General features: G+C 39.0%; 1 protein-coding gene across 1 annotated transcript; it reads left to right on the forward strand.

The window, feature by feature from the left end:
- Positions 1–8,862: 8,862 nt before the first annotated feature.
- CGA (glycoprotein hormones, alpha polypeptide) lies at positions 8,863–14,026 on the forward strand. Its single transcript, XM_039729158.1, has 4 exons — positions 8,863–8,954; positions 10,936–11,042; positions 11,983–12,167; positions 13,627–14,026. Exons 2-4 carry the CDS (start codon positions 10,943–10,945, stop codon positions 13,702–13,704), a joined length of 363 nt encoding a protein of 120 aa, XP_039585092.1. The 5' UTR covers positions 8,863–8,954; positions 10,936–10,942; the 3' UTR covers positions 13,705–14,026.
- The last annotated feature ends 1,942 nt before the right edge of the window (positions 14,027–15,968 follow it).

The following is a 15,968-nucleotide window of genomic DNA, read 5'->3' on the forward strand; positions in this document are numbered from 1 at the left end:
TCTCAGGCTCATTCAAGTAGACTTCGCAGATTATGTGTAGCCATAGATCCATTCCAAATACTGTAAATAATGAAAGTATCAGTTCATATCCATGCATGCTTCCCCCCCCCAATTTCCTTCCCCACTCTTTCCTCTGCATTAAATTTTATTTTGTTAGACTTTAATTTGCTAGACTGATGAATCACTTACTCCATGGTGAGCGCTTGCTCATTCCTCGTTTGTAGCTAGCACTGATCACAACTTTGTATGTAGGATTTGGTTGAGTGGGAGGGAAAGCATGTGCATAGGATTCATATTTCTTCTTGGAAATATTTGCTAGACCACCACCCAGAAACTTGTGACCCAGTAGTATTTCACAGACAGCAAGATGAGCGACTCCAACATAAAATGATGGTAATCACAGAGGACCCTTTTGTACACCCCATGAAACTGAACTCATCACTCACTACATTCCCTGTCCTCCCTGTTTGCACTGAGCAATTCTGCAAGTTGTGTTCTGAGGAATACTAATCCTGTGTTTGTGAGTACTAATTCATTATTTTCTTTATATGGGTTTTTAAAGCATAGTGCTATGGATGTCAGTCTGAAAAAGTTCCCAAGAATATTTCTTCCTCTGTTTTCTCTGCACATTAAAGCAGCATTGGTGGAAGACTTAAAGCAAACAGCCAGGAAACTGTTAAAACACGAGGATATTGGCACTGAGCTTTACTTTTCCCTGTCAGAATGAGCTGATTTCGCACACACGACCCTTTAAACCAATAAATCAATGGTAAACTCGTGACCTTATTTGCTGTAATGAATCACTTTTATTGCCATGTTCTGCAGCATATCAAGCAGCAGCAAATCTGGTTTCACTGGCCAGTGCACTCTGCCTGCTGCAGTGCCTGCTGCAGTGAAGCTCTGTTTAAATTAAAAATGTATGTTTCAGCTTGACAAGGCATATCAAATGTTAACATTTGTTTCCTAGTCATACCTCGCTTGGTAGTATTTGGTCCTAGCCAGCAGAAGTGGCAAAGCTGTGCTATCTCTGGATTTCCCACCTAATATCTAGATATGGCTTTTTAATTTTTTTTTAATACAAAAAAAAAAAAAAGCCTGTAAAGGATATAAGCAGGAAAAAAAAATACAGTCAGTTAACAAGTGGTGACACTGAAATGTTTTTATTAGCTTGCTAGCCAAGAGGTCTGACTGCCTTCTTAGAATAGCATGAAGTGCACTCTCAGATATCGTGAAGCTGGAGCTGAAGGTTTCCTTTAAAGATTTTGTGTGGCACTTGCCAGCATGATTTTTTGCCAGTCTGTGGGTATCTGCCTCTGCCAAGGACTCTGCAAGCTGACAATCCTCAATATGTATTTCTATGATTTCAAACCTGATATTGTTAAATGCATTTTGTGTTAATCTGTGGGCTTCTCTATGCTTATCAGGCTCTAGATCGTAGTGAAGTTACTCCTACCTGTGAATAGCTCTGGGAAAGTGATTATGTTCCTGAAAGTCTGCTACACTTGCAGCACCATCCTTTCAAAGGATACAGAACATTCCCTTCTCAGTATCAAGCAAGCAGTGTTGGTCTGTAGTTGTCATACTGTCTAAGACCACACATCATGGATAAAAATAATTTGGATAAAAGGATAGCCTTTGCTTCAGAGAATTTTCAAACTAAGTACCCACTAAAACAAGAGGCTACAAAGAACACAGACAAAGAATCTGGAAGGCAATTAGCAGATAAGATCAATCATCACTTTCCTCCCCTTTTTAACCTCCTGGATGTGTTGTGGGAAGTTGCAGAGAACTACTTACAGCATGTCTCTTAGGTTATCTAACTGCAAAAGAAAAAACATGACTATATTCATTCCATCATATTACAGATCATTAAAGATGCTTTGCACCGGATCTAGTTCATTGTGAATATCTTAATAAATGGGTATGACTATCCAAGCCAGCTTTCTTGACCTGTCTGTAACCAGTGAAGAGAAACAAGCAATTGTAGGGCATCACCCATTTCATTCTGAGGTGAGAGCTAAGACAGACCATGCCTGTGTCTTTCAAATGACTGCCAGAGCAACCAGTGTGGACATTGCCCATATGTACTGCAGATGTCTAAAGCTGAGGGGATTTGAATCCCACTGTGGTAGCTTTTTTCCTTCTGTGCACTTGTGCAAGGGTAAAATATCAATAATCTATACTTGACAGCTTACTATTGAAGTGCACGCACAATGTTGCAAGAACAAAGTAATTCCTGAGTGTTGAAGCAGGGAGTGATCCCCTGAGGCATTTCCTACTGTATTTCTCATGTCTGAAAAGTGGACACACACACCATCTAGACCATCTGCACAGGAGACTTTATTCAGTCATTTCATTTTGTGTTCTAAACTTACCTTAAGAAATAGTGTGGATCACAAAATAAAATAGCAGCATTAAATTTTTTCTAGTTTTCAGACTGCCTTCCCTTGCCTTCTCCCTCCTCCAAAATTTACAGCTTAGACCTTTATAGTGTACTTAGATAGACATTTACCCTAAACTCGAGATGTAAATTTAATAGATTGCTGGCCCCTGAAGACAGCTATGTAATATTGTTGGCAGCAAATGGTTACTGTTCTGCTGTGTGAGAATGACTACATTTCAACAATGTGGGAAATAAACTCTAAATATCCAGCATTCAAAGCACTGTAGGTTCTATTTTGAAGTGTTATTATGTAAGTGTAAGCCCTTTTTATTTCTGATAGACAACTGTACGGAGGTGGGCAACACTGGCCCACTTTGCTTTCCAACATGGCATTAATTATAACTCTCTAGCCCATTTTCCATGTGCTGACTCACACCAATAGCCAAATACTGTGTCTAATTTCCTTTATTAGCTGCTCTGATAGTCTCTGGCAAATGTGAAACAAGTGCTGTGCACAGTTCCTCCAAAGGGCAGGTGGCTGTATGAAGGGATAGCTTAGGCATGATCAGAAGAGACCACCATGAGTGAGGGAAATGATCTGCTGCACTATGTAGACCTAAGGCCTCATCTGAAAATTCTGGTGAAGTCCAGACCATCAGTTTGACATCTGATGGCTTAAGAAAAATGCCCAAGTGGGTTGAACAGAAGGAGTTTAGGGGAATAACTTTTGTCCCTCAAAGCCAGTATGAAATGGTGAACTCTCCAGGGCAGGGGACCATTATCTGCTTGTTCTCTGTGTGAATTTCTTGAGTGCTGCTGCAGTATAGAACTGAAGTATGGTGAGTTTTTTATTCAGACAGATTACCTGGCAGCCAGTTTTCTCTGTGTAGGGACAGTAAGAGAGGGTAACAGCAACCTGGTAATGATCCTCTTGGTCATATGATAGAGATAACCTGTTTTCTTCAGAAACCTTTTCCCAGCTAAGTTTCTATGTCAGTGCATTTTTAATTTTTTTAAATTATCATCAATGTAGGCTACTTCTTGTTTGCTGCAATTTGACTGGAATTTGAGGAACCTGAGCATTTTTTCTGCTTTCGTTTGTGAATCGAGAAATGCAGATCTATGAAATGTGAAAGCAATTAATAATATAAACCTCCACTAATAAAAGAGGTGATACAGTGAGCGTATGAAAGCATTCCGATTTGGGGCTAGAAAAGGATAATAGCTAATTGTCTGAGCAATTATTACTGAATAAGATAATGAGAGTTGCTGAAATAGCTGGTTGTATAAATGAGACATCCTGCATTATTGATCAGGCTTCTTTGTTTTAGCTGCACTAGAGATATACATTTCACTTTTACATAGCAATTTATCAAGTCTAAAGCTCATGTGCAATGATGCATTCATCTGGTTTGGGGTGTGTATGTTTTGTGGGTTTTTTTAAAGAGAAGGGATAAATGTTGAAATATGTTTGAGGCATCATTATCCATCTCTCATGGGCTACCCTTGTGGGGTTACCCTTGTGGTGCAGGAACATATTAATTGACATAATTGGTTTGATCAATAGTCTATGCAGTCCAGTGGTTTACCTCTGTCTGATAATAAATAAATTAATAATATTTACTGTTTCAGGAGTCTAACAAACCTGGGTACTTCAACTCAGCAGCATTATGCATCACAGGAATGGACCTTCCTGACCTTGTAATCTCATTCAGTCATCACATGAGGTGTGGTTACTTTTAATTTAAAGTAGAGAATAAGAATATTGAAATGCAATCTCTAAAGCTCTTGAAGTTAAACCTACATGTTAATGACATTTTGTTTGCTGTCCCACAATGCTGTGAGAATTGTAATATTATCTATTCTAAATTTGCTCAAAGGAATTGGATTTCAAATAAACCTATTAATAAAAGAAGCATGAAAACAGAGCTAAACAGGAGTCATCATCCTATTAGTACTGTAAGTTGCCTAATAACAAGCAATGATTAAACATTTTGACCTTGAAAATCTCAGTAAGAAAGGGGGGAAAATATATCTATTCCTTATAATCTTTCTGATTTTCTTCAGTGGCACAGTTTTTACTTAGCTTGCATGAAGGAATGTTTATTGCACGTATTTCTGAAGTGTCAAAGTCTGTAATATTAATTCCATTAAAACCAAACAAAAAATGTATTAGTGAACCCGCTTTACACTATGGTTTTAGAATAGGAAAGGCTTTTCTGTCAATTATTTATGTGCAATAAGTACTGAAAGACTTATTATCTCAGAATAATCAATGTTTGGCTGAAGCTTGAGAACACTAATAGCTAATCTTAAAAGTCTTGATCCAGTGTCATTTTAAATAATGGCAGAACTCCTGTCAATTTTAAACAAAGGAGGCTGAGACCAAGAAGTATTGCTTTGAGAGATAATTTTAGGTAATCAGTTGAAAGCATCTGTAAAAGAATAGAAAATTTGACTTTCACTCTTTGCATAATACAGTATGAAGTATTTCAGCAGAGGGAAGCTCCTAATGGTGTGTATCTGTATTTTCTATTGCCTTGGGGGGCCTTTTTTACAGATATAAATATATATATACACACACACATATATGCACTGAGCTGGTGTTACTGTCTCTGGGAATAAACTGATGGCAGCTGAAAAAATTAGGATCAAACTTAGAAGGAGTAAGGAGACATATCTCTTTATTTAACACTCAAGTTACTTCTTTTGTTCCTTGAATCCCCAGCAAGTTTTTTCTCTCTGGGATATGCTCTCACTCATTCTGGTTGCTCTCTCTCTTACTTAAGCAACTTATCCTGATAATTTGCTTAAGTAAGTGTGGAGCAACTTGGGATATGTGGGGTCCTCTCTCCTCCCAGGAACATCTGGAAGATAGCATAAAAAATGAAGGAAGTGACACCCAAAATGCAAAAGATATTACCAATGCTTCAGGATGCCTTCTAGTGCAGGGTCTGGTGCTGGCTGTCACTTGTGGGTGCTGTGTCAGCCTGTAGGGCAGGGCTGGACAAAGATATCAAGGAGGCATTTGAGGATTGCAAGGGAGAAGGAAAGAGGAGTTTCTGGCATTTAATGAGCATTCCATTCTCTCAGATGGAGGACTGCTCTTTTCTGATTTTGCACAAATGATGAAGAGTGGATTTTGGCTGCATTTAGAGGAAGTTCTGAAATGATAATTTAATTATTATTTAAAAAAATCCTCCAAAGCTCAGCCTGCTCATCCATCCAAGCGAAAAATGCTATCAAAACTTCATTTTAAAGGTTTTTCCTTCTCATTTATTTGTCAGCAGGGATTAGGAAGACCAATAAAGAAGGCAGAGATGAACACAGCAGTAATTAAAAAGCAAAAGTTATGTGTGCTCTCTACAGTCTTTTCTGCTCGGGTATGGTATAGTAAACCTTTTATTACCCTTGTTAAAATAGGCAGATTCTGTTTAACAGTGCTAATGTGCAAACACACTTGGAGGGCGTGTTTCTGCTTATGGATAGAGTGGACTTATTTTTGAATAGAAGTATTTGTTTTCTGAAGCAAGAGAGCCCTTCCCCAGTCTTTGACAGACAGTGCTGGGTGTCAGTGCTGAGTGGCAAAGTAGAAAAGCTTTCCTTTAGCAAGGGAGAGGCAGCATCAGGAAGCAGCCTGCAGATAAGCAGATATCGCTAAGTAGGGAAGTAGGACAGATACCCTGAGGCAGCATCTGGCAGAGCAAGGGAAGAGACATGAGCTCTCCTTTCCACAGACAGCCAGAGAAGGAGCTGTAGGGACCCAGCTTCTAAAAAAGAGCCAAAAGTTCTGCAACTTCATAATATTTAGGTTCTGAGCTCACGCTGATTTTAGCCTTAAAATGCTATATTTAGTGTCACATATGTTCCTTAATACAGTCCCAGTCCAATTTAGGAACTGGCCTTGAAGAAACTTGAAAATTTTAGCAATTTGTTACATTTTTCTAATGCAGAATGACAAAATACTGATCTTGACAAAGCATATTCGATGGTCCAGTTTGGGTTATGTATTTGCCTATATTTTCATCCAGATGCTTGTACACACCAAAAAATCATTATATCAGTGTGGCAAAAATACTTGTGGGAGTATCGTTAAGTGATTTAATAAACTAGAGGGTGCCCTCTCCCCCTCCAAAACAGTGAGACATGTTCTCTCATTTCTCATTCAGTCACACATTAAGACAGATTTGACCAAGTATTTTTAGTTGGAGATTTGGAGCGGCTAAACTAAGAAATCCTCTTAATAAATATAAGAGCTTTTTTTAAACTATCTTTTATACCAGTGTAATTCCATTGACTTCACAAGATTTTTCCCTAATACATTCTGATAGGGAAAGAGTAGCAGACTGTGGGCATTTTTTTTTTCTTTTTTCTTTTCTTTTTCTGTGGTTATAACATTGCCACTGTTCTTGAATCCTTTGGATGAAATAAACATTTTGCATAGCTTTTGCTTTTTACTAGTAGATTATTTGCTACAATACCTGGGAAAGTATCAAATATACAATTCAAAGTTTACTTATTTTCATTGGTATGAAACAGTTTTCTGGCTTTGGGAATGATTACTAGCTATGCTGGCTTTCCCAAAGGACTGAAAGCTGAGGTGAGTATGAAATGGGCAGGACAGAGGCACTCCATAAACCTCAGCAATTTTCCTCAATTTGCTTTGAATGACACGAAATACTAAGCTTCTGTCTTCCAGGGAAGCACTTCTCAATAAACTGTTTACCCATAGCTCTCAAATTTCAACTGTATGCTTTTGTTATTAAATGGAGCAAAAGTTGTGGGGAGAGAGACTCTTTAAAAATTTATTTATCTTTTATTAGACCAACACACATATTTGAAAAAATAAAAAAAAGAAATAACCCCAAAAAACCAGACAAACTTACAGGTGCAGAAATCCATCTTCAGTTGTGAAACAAGAGCCGGTTTCAAGCCAAGCGTAGGCTGGGGACAATTGTTTTGAGTTTAACTTTGTTACAGTGATGAGTTGAACAAATGGAAGAGAAAAAGGTGTCGGACACCTTGAAGCAGATGAGGTTGTTAGTGAAGGCAGAGGTGATGAAGGTTGCAATAAATGTGTCTGAAATAGCAAATGGAATCTGGGGGTGTTGCTGTTATTAAGAAGAGAGTCAGGGCAAGGGAGAAGAAAACTGAAGAGCAGAAATCTACAGAGGTGCAATTCACCAAATCCAACTGTACAATGTTGTAAGAGACTGATTGTTTTGTGAATAAAAGCCTCATTTTCGTAGGAACATGAGAACCTGCAGGGGGTCTCTTTCAATATCCCATCTCCATCAGTGTGTGACCCAAAGCAGGTCCTTAAAAGGTAATGTTAAGCCTTTGGGTGTTTAAGAATTTTTTTAAACGATAAAACATTTGTAAATATCTCTGGGTAGAACAGTGAGCAATCCAAGGTAGCTACCCTGGGCTCTCAATGATGAAAAATAGGCACACGGTAAAAGTGGCTTAATCTTGTACTGAAATAAATGTTTGGGGCTATTTCTCTCCATTGTCTGTAAGGGCAACCAGAGTGAGTGACTTGGGTTTAGGGACTTCACTTCTGCAGTGAGCTTTTACATCTGAAGTGAACCTCCCTCAACTCTCCAGGGCACAGAAACACAGCAAGGTCTTGAGCAGGGACCCAAGGCTGTCTGCATTGCCAGGGGCTGTTCCCAAAAGTTGTTTGAATGTTGGCCTCCCCTTTAAGAGAGGAAGGGGAGCATTCAATGGGTGTGAGCCCGGCTGTGCCGCTTGGCCTCGGTGCCAGAAGGAAGGGTAGGACCATTCCTGTTTAGCCAGCATCTACACAGACTTTGTCACTTGAAACTGAGGATTTACAAGTCTCTAACCTGTACTCGGATGTGTTTTCAGTTTTCAGAAGTGCTGCAAGTGCATTAGCTTTATTCTAAAAACAAGAAAAGATCCTGCCAGAAATCCTACTTTAAAAAAATTTATTTCTTCTACATTTCTGTTCATCCATGCATTCATTTTCTGTGCATTAAATTCAAATGGAGAATTTACAAACTAACATTTCTTCTAAATCACTGTTGCTCAATTTTTTATTCTCTGCTAAAACAGTGCCATTTCTATAGTAGTGTTTTATAATATATTTTTTAATAATACTCCCCAGTTTAAAAAGAAGTGTTACAAAACATTAATTTGTTGTTTTTTTGAAAATGAGCTTCTGTTCACTGAAAACTGTAACAAAAAAATGGATGTTCAGTGTTTGAGTTCCCCAGGAAACTCATACAGCACTGACTTTGTGCTCTCAATCTGACCTTTTTTCATTATATAAGAAAAAAAATAATCCTTATGAAAGTCAGGTTGAAGATAAGATCACCATGGTGGGCTGGTAATTACATAAAGTGACGTTCAGTCATTAGAGAAAATGTACAGTTGATCCAATGGCTTAGATGTGGGCGAGGAATATGATCTAGCTGTTACTGGTATAAAAGAAAGACGCAACTTTTTCATACATCAGTTTTGGGAACTTACCACCAAGCAGTGAGAACAGCTCATCTTCAAACACCATCCTGCAGTTTCTCTGATTTATTCTTGTCGAACAAGGGAGGTAATATATTTTTATTTTTTCATTGCTGTTACAGAGGAACAATTGCATATGTTTTGACATTCTCTTTCCCTTCTTTTCCAAAAGTTTCCTCCTCTTTCCTTTCTGTCAAAGTTTTTGCTTTGAACATTAACTTAAACGTTACTTTGGTATGAAAACATCAATGCTTAGAGTTAACCTCACTTTGTAAGTAAGAGGAAATGAGGTTCTAGAATTAGATTGCAGCTAAACATTGATAATTTTTTATTTCAGATTGGGTCCCAAACTTCTTCATTAGTAACTTTATGTTTTTCTCCTGCTCAGTGCTAGCAACTGCTGTCAAATATCAAACATTACACAACCTGTAGTATTAGCAGATCTTTTAGAGTCTTTAATGGAAAAAGACAAGATATTGCAAATAATGAGGTGAGAATTAATCTGCTGGGAAAGATTTAAAATTACCATCTTTCTAAAAAGCTCCTGAAATTCAGGCATTATGTATTGTTCCAGTAGCATAAGAAAGATAATATTTAATAGAACAAAGTAGAAACTTTCTTGGATTTGACAGTGAGATGAAATGAGTGGTGAGAACATTAACTGGGTTAACAGCACGGGGGCAGTCAGAAAATTCAAGTAAGGCCATGAGACAAAACAGCTACTGCTCTGGAAAAGCAGAGAAGATCACATCTGTGGTTTATTGACAGGTCTCTTTGGTGGTTTTGGTATGAGCCTGACAATCTGACTCAATAGAGGAAGTGCAAAACTGCAATTTCAATTCCCCTTTTGGTTAATATAATGTAAAAAAGCTTCCCTCTGGGATTTCTTTGAGCCATTACAGTGTACCAAATTATAGCATTATATCTTCTTGGAAAAATTAGGGTGAAGGATGCCACAGTGCCTTCAGCAAAAAGCATGAAAAACAGGATAATCTGTCTAGTGTTGTGGTGATATTCTTGTGGCTGGCTTTTTTATTGGAGCATTGAAGCATTTAGGGTATCAACAGGCTCAGGATGATGTAGCAACAGATCATTTGGAAAAGTCTGTCTGTCTTCTGCTGGTGCATGAGACCCTCCAGCTGACTTCTTGCACTCTGGAGAATGTTCCCTGGCATGGAGCATGGGCTCCACATTAAATTGTGGAATTGTGTTCCAGTGCAGGCAAGTCTGCCAGTGGTCACACCCCCTCTAAGGGACTGGGGAGAGGATATACACAAAACAACCTTAAAAAAAGTGCTTTATTTTCTGGAGGGAGGGATCCAGCCAATCCACTCTGCATGGCTCCATAGATGCTGTTGAGTACAATTCAGTTCCCAAAAGGTTTGGCAGGACGATAAGAAGTTGTGGATCTAAACAGCATGAAGGACCACATTTCTCCTGCAGACACAGCTTAACTCTTGTTGAAGGAACAGGTCACAGAGGCTGGCAGCTGCTTCTCAGGAACTTAACAGCCATGTTGAGTGCTTCCAAAGCTTTCAGGAAAAGTCCAAGCAGAGAAGGAAAACCACAGGTTGCGTTGAGCCTGTATGCATATCTACATGCATACACTGAACTGGCTTTTGGATACCTCTTCTAAATGCTTATTTTTACTGCTTCCAAGATTGTTGGCAATGTTTTCTCTCCCTGATCATTATTGGCTGCTTTTAATTCCTTTATCCTCTGTTTTCTGCCAGCATGTACTGACCCACTGGGCAAGTGGGAGGGAGGTGAAGTTACTTGTATCCAGCACCCAGCCTTGCCACCTGGTGACTCCCACATCATCAGCCTTTTAGCCATTCTGCTTAGCTGGCCATCCGATCATTCTCTTTCCTCTATTTTTTTTTTTGGTCTTAATTAGGAAGATGCTTGTTTGCACTGCCTTCATTCATTGCACTGGAAAGACTGCATATCAGTTTTGCTCATAAACTTTGTTTCTTTCCACTTTAGCAACCCCTGTCAGGCAGGTGTCATGTTCTTTTCATGCTGCCTTTGGTCTCAGCCTTCAAAAACGTGTGTATTTGTATTTCTAGACAGATCATGGATTGCTATGGGAAGTATGCAGCTGTCACATTGACCATTTTGTCTGTATTTCTACATCTTCTTCATACTTTCCCAGATGGAGAGTTTCTCATGCAGGGTAAGCTGCTTTCCACATTCAGAAATAGAACAATTATAAAGAGTATTAATTAAATTTTCACATTTTATAAATGTGATCATAAATTTTATCGTTCAGTTGCATTTATTGACAATGAGGTTATAATAAATCAAGATAATTTCACTATGAGCATGCTTCCTATTTCTTCCTTAAATTTAAATTCTCCAGGTCAACGATGTCCCAGATGACCATGTCCTCAAGTTGATGTGAAGAACCTTAATCCTTGAAACACTCTTGAATAGAAATGTTTGGTTTCTTGTACTCTCGTGATCTAAATGACAACGTAACATTAAGAACAGTAGAACCACAGCTTTTCCTCATAATATGCAGAATATTTTTCCTATGTAGATCCCAGAATATGGGATGCTGGTGGTGTAGCATTCTATGAAAGACATATATTAGATTTTAACGGTACTTTGGAGGTTGCAGTGTTTTTTGTTTAACCTTAAATAAAATATTAAAAAATGTGATGTACAAAAATCTTGGTACCACCAAACATTTAAAAAGTGGTCTATAAACAAAGTCTTGCCTAAAACCAGGCAATGTTTAAGAAGCACTACAAATCGTGCTGGTGCTTTTAACTATCTACAGCTAGTAGAAAGTTTTCTAGGAATAGCTAGTGCTGTGGACAGAAACAAACCTTCACGAGTATCAACAAAATTGAAGAGAAAACCTGAAAAGATCCAGTAGTGCTTGTGGTTTACCTAGAAAGCCACAGCCTAGTTTTACAGCTGGTGCATGTTGCAGAGTTGAAAAAACCAAAAGAGGAGAGCTTTGGTGTTGTGCTTTTCTGTTCTGCAGGCATCAAGAAACAGAATGCGGCTTGTGCTTCCTCTTATGGCCTGCACTTTCCCTTCCTTTTTGAAAATGAAAATACAGCTGGAAACCAAGTAAAATTCTCTTCCTTGTATTTTTGTGGCAGGTTGTCCAGAGTGCAAGCTAGGGGAGAACAGATTCTTTTCCAAGCCAGGAGCACCCATTTACCAGTGCACTGGGTGCTGTTTCTCCCGTGCCTATCCGACTCCAATGAGGTCCAAGAAGACCATGCTTGTTCCAAAGAACATAACATCAGAAGCAACATGCTGCGTAGCAAAGGCTTTTACCAAGGTGAGGGTGAGAACGAGGTCTGCTTTAGCTTTTTTTAGAATGCAATATTAAGCTGAAGCAGTGAACAGTAAAGAATATGGTTTTGCTGGAGGACACTGGAGAGCAGTTTGAGGGAAGAATCCTTGGCATTTATGTCCTTTATGCCTTGGTTCTTTCTTTTTTTATAAAGAAGAAATTAAATTATCAACCAGATATTCAGCTGGGATGAGGAAATTGGTGCAGTGCCACTGAATTCTATGAAACTGCTTTGTCTCATGACACCTGCAGCTCTGGTAATGGACTTGTCCCAGTATTTTTCAAGTCTCCTGGATGTGCACCCTCCCCTTAAATGCTATGCAGTGTGTATTTGATTTTAATAAATCAATTGCCTTGTGTTTTTCCTGCATAGAAAGGAGTTCTCTGGGAAGGTGCCTGGTCAATACTATTATGACATATATGGGAATGAGGGACCAAAACCATCTGTGCTCATTAGATTAATTGAGATGATGTTTTACTTTTTCATAGTATAACCAAGAGGGAACTGTAAATGTGTGCAAGTACTGTGAACACTTAACATTCGTCTGGAAGGATCTTTTAAAGTTTCTTCTAAATCTGATTATTTTGGGAGTGTTTCTGCTCCAAGTGAAGAAACCTTACATTTTATGTAATAAATGGTGAGCTAGTCGAGCTAAGGTGTCTATCCTGTGGTGACCTGAATCAGGCTCATTAAATATGCCAGCTAGAGGTTCAGCTGAGTTACCCACTCACAGATTTGGTGCATTTGAAATACCTTAGGGTACTGAAGTCATATGGGTATGGCTGGCAGACACAGAACCCATGAAGGTGCTTCTAGAGTGACAGCTGGAAGCTTGGTGAGATCCTCTCTGACCCCTCAAATGACAATTGACAGCTCACTGGGTACAGCTGAAGAGAACGCTGGGTCTCCACTGGCTGTGATGAGAGCCAGACACCTGACTTTAAACTCTGCTGAACCAATCCTGGCTCTTCACCTGAGGAGAACATGGATCTCATTCTACACTGACAATGCTATATTTGCCCTGAGGCAGCAGCTAGAATTTAGTTGAGATTAAGTATAAAGGCGACTCTTGAGTTTGTTGCCTTTGTTTTTGTAATTCCCATGTGATGTATTTTAAGGACACTTTCTGATTTTCCATAGATTGGTTACTTGACACTTCTGGAAAATTAGATGCTTTAAGGAATGTGCAAATTAAAGAGCAGCATACTGTGTCACTGTGCATGTCACTACTGAAATCTTTCACATTACAGCTCCAAAAACAGTGATGATGCGGCTTCATAGGTTAGTGTTGAAGTGATTCTAGTACATGTACAAAAGTACACAAGGGCCTGTGTACTTTGTAGTTAAGAAAACATTTTCAGATATATTTTACTTGACAATGCTGTTTTTACTGCACAGTTAATCCTAATTATTTGTTATATGTGTGTGTTTTCTTTTTTTAAGATTACCCTTAAGGACAATGTGAAGATAGAGAACCATACAGATTGTCACTGCAGTACCTGCTACTATCATAAATCCTAAAGCCTGTCCCTTTGTTAATGGTCAAGGACAACGGTGAATGGAACATTTGTTTTTCAGCTTTTATAGCACCACAGTGTAAAACCTTATGTTTTCTGGTAAAGACTCTGGGTAGACCTCTGGATAAGATAGATGGCTATTTTATTTCCTCCTTGCTTCTTCATGCATTTAAGTGTAATTATTTCTGTTAGGGATAAAATACAGCACTTGCATGACCAAATGCTTGATCTATTTTTAAAATAAACTGTCAGTTAAATCATCAATGTTTATTGAGGAAAATGGTGATTTATTAGTTTAACAGACAAAAATAGATTCTGATGCAATTTAAATTTCTAGATTTTTTTATGAGAGAGAGAGGGAAAAAGGAAGAGAAGGATGGGAAATTGAACAGAATAATTATTTTCTCCTTATTCACTTAATGATTAAATTTTTTGAAGTTGCAATGTATTGTTCCTCCTGCTTTTCTTCCCTTTTTATTTTACCTAATTGCCAAAAAGTATAATAGTATATCATCTGTGCATAGTACCATGTCTTTCTGTGCCATCTTTTATATTTCTCTGAATTTAATCTCCTCCCATATAGATAAGCAAATGATGCAAAATCAAACAGTATAAAGAATTTTTGTACATTTTCATTGAGCAATGGTGGAATAGGGTAGTCATACAAGAGTATTAGCTGTTTAAGCTGCTTACCTTTTGCTTGTCTTCATCAAGGCATAGGGCTTTAGTAATTGCCAAATGCCTTGTGCTAGACCCAGATATACAAATGGAAAAGGCAGGGAATGTGTTAGGTGAGAAGAGGACCACAGCATATGTACTCATAACACCTGACATTAGTACCAAAAACTTGTTTAGTTGCAGTGGGTTGTATCGGGGGCTCTGGAGGAACTGCTCACAGGTCTGAAGCCTGCCCATGGGAACTGAAGTGAATTAATTTCTTTGCTCTTCATCCTAATTTCTGGGGTGACAGCACCATCCTTGCTTCGGTCACCGGCTGCAAGAGTTTAAATGACCCAAAAAGCCTCAGACGTATTTGTGGGGGACTTCCTTGCAGTTGAAGCTGTGCGAACAGCAGTAATATTCCAATGAGGATAGGGAGGATTTCTTGGAGTGGGGCTGTCAGGGTGGCTGCTCTGTCCCGGGCCACGGCCGTGGCTGATACCTGTGCCGGTGCCAGATAACTCAAGGAGTTTAGGCGGACCCCCAGGGCTAAGCTGTGATGGGGAACTTGAGGAGCTGAAGATCGGCTTCTAATGATCGTGTAAATCCACCAATCACCCCCCCTTATGTCTATTGGAGTGCAAATTCGGTGCTATTTGCTAAGAATACAACCTCGGGGCTTTGTGGAGAAGAAAAGGCTTTTCGTATGTAGAGGAGATGAGGTTCTTAGAGAAGCGTTTTTCAGTGTATGTTCAATAAACCTTACTAACCTGATCACCACGCCTTAACCCTTAACCCCCTCTTGTGTCCTAGCTTCACCTTGCCATTCCTGGGAGATGTTTTGCCTGACTTGCTCTTGAAAAAAACCCGATTTTATGGAGGCTGATCTCGTTGCTTCACTGTTCTTACTGTTCTGGAAAATTTCAATATTCTGGAAGCTTTTCTCCTACTGTTTTATCTGCCTCAGTTGCTTCCACGTTACTTTTGGTCAGAGGAGAGAAAGTTCGGTAGGATGGTCTTTAGGATTAGTTTAGGAACACGAGCAGCACAGGTTTTCAGGATGAGGAGTGATTTCTCATTCCGGATCATCACTCAAACGTTATGGGAATACGTATCAAACAGCTGCTGTAGCTGATTCACAATTGCAAGCTGCTGTACAATTTTATTAAACGTGATTGATGCGGCTACTTTTGCCACATCAGGCCCTACCTGGGATTCCTGGGCAACGAGAGAGGAGTGCTTTGAAGCTGCAGCATGATTACCTTGGGGAATGGCATTGTATTTGCTCATAACTTTGACAGGACTGAAAAGGAGAGCAGGGAAACACGTTCCCTGAAGTTTGCTTGCAGGAGTGATGTGCTTTTTTATGTTGTCGACCTTCTTGGATGACGTCTTACTCAAATCATCTCCTCCGGCGGAATCGACCACTTGCTTGTCTACCTATGCTTGTGCTGCCCACAGTAGCCGCACAATAAACTTTTGTTTGCAGAGTCTGAATCAACTTCCATATTTCGGGTGTAAAACCATAGAAATACCAGTTAGAGTGAAACCCATGCTTTATATTAAAAAAAAAAAAAAAAAAAGAAAAAAAGAAGAAGAAAAAAAAAG

This window comes from Passer montanus, unplaced genomic scaffold (genome assembly GCF_014805655.1).
Source record: "Passer montanus isolate IOZ18808 unplaced genomic scaffold, ASM1480565v1 scaffold11, whole genome shotgun sequence".
Lineage (NCBI taxonomy): Eukaryota > Metazoa > Chordata > Aves > Passeriformes > Passeridae > Passer > Passer montanus.

What these genes read in the sequence shown, in the direction of transcription:
- CGA (XM_039729158.1), top strand. Translation starts at nt 10,943, where the DNA reads ATGGATTGCTATGGGAAGTATGCAGCTGTCACATTGACCATTTTGTCT. An exon ending in TGGAGAGTTTCTCATGCAGG is followed by an intron (nt 11,043 to 11,982) that starts GTAAGCTGCTTT and finishes TTTTTGTGGCAG; the next exon opens with GTTGTCCAGAGTGCAAGCTA. An exon ending in TAGCAAAGGCTTTTACCAAG is followed by an intron (nt 12,168 to 13,626) that starts GTGAGGGTGAGA and finishes TCTTTTTTTAAG; the next exon opens with ATTACCCTTAAGGACAATGT.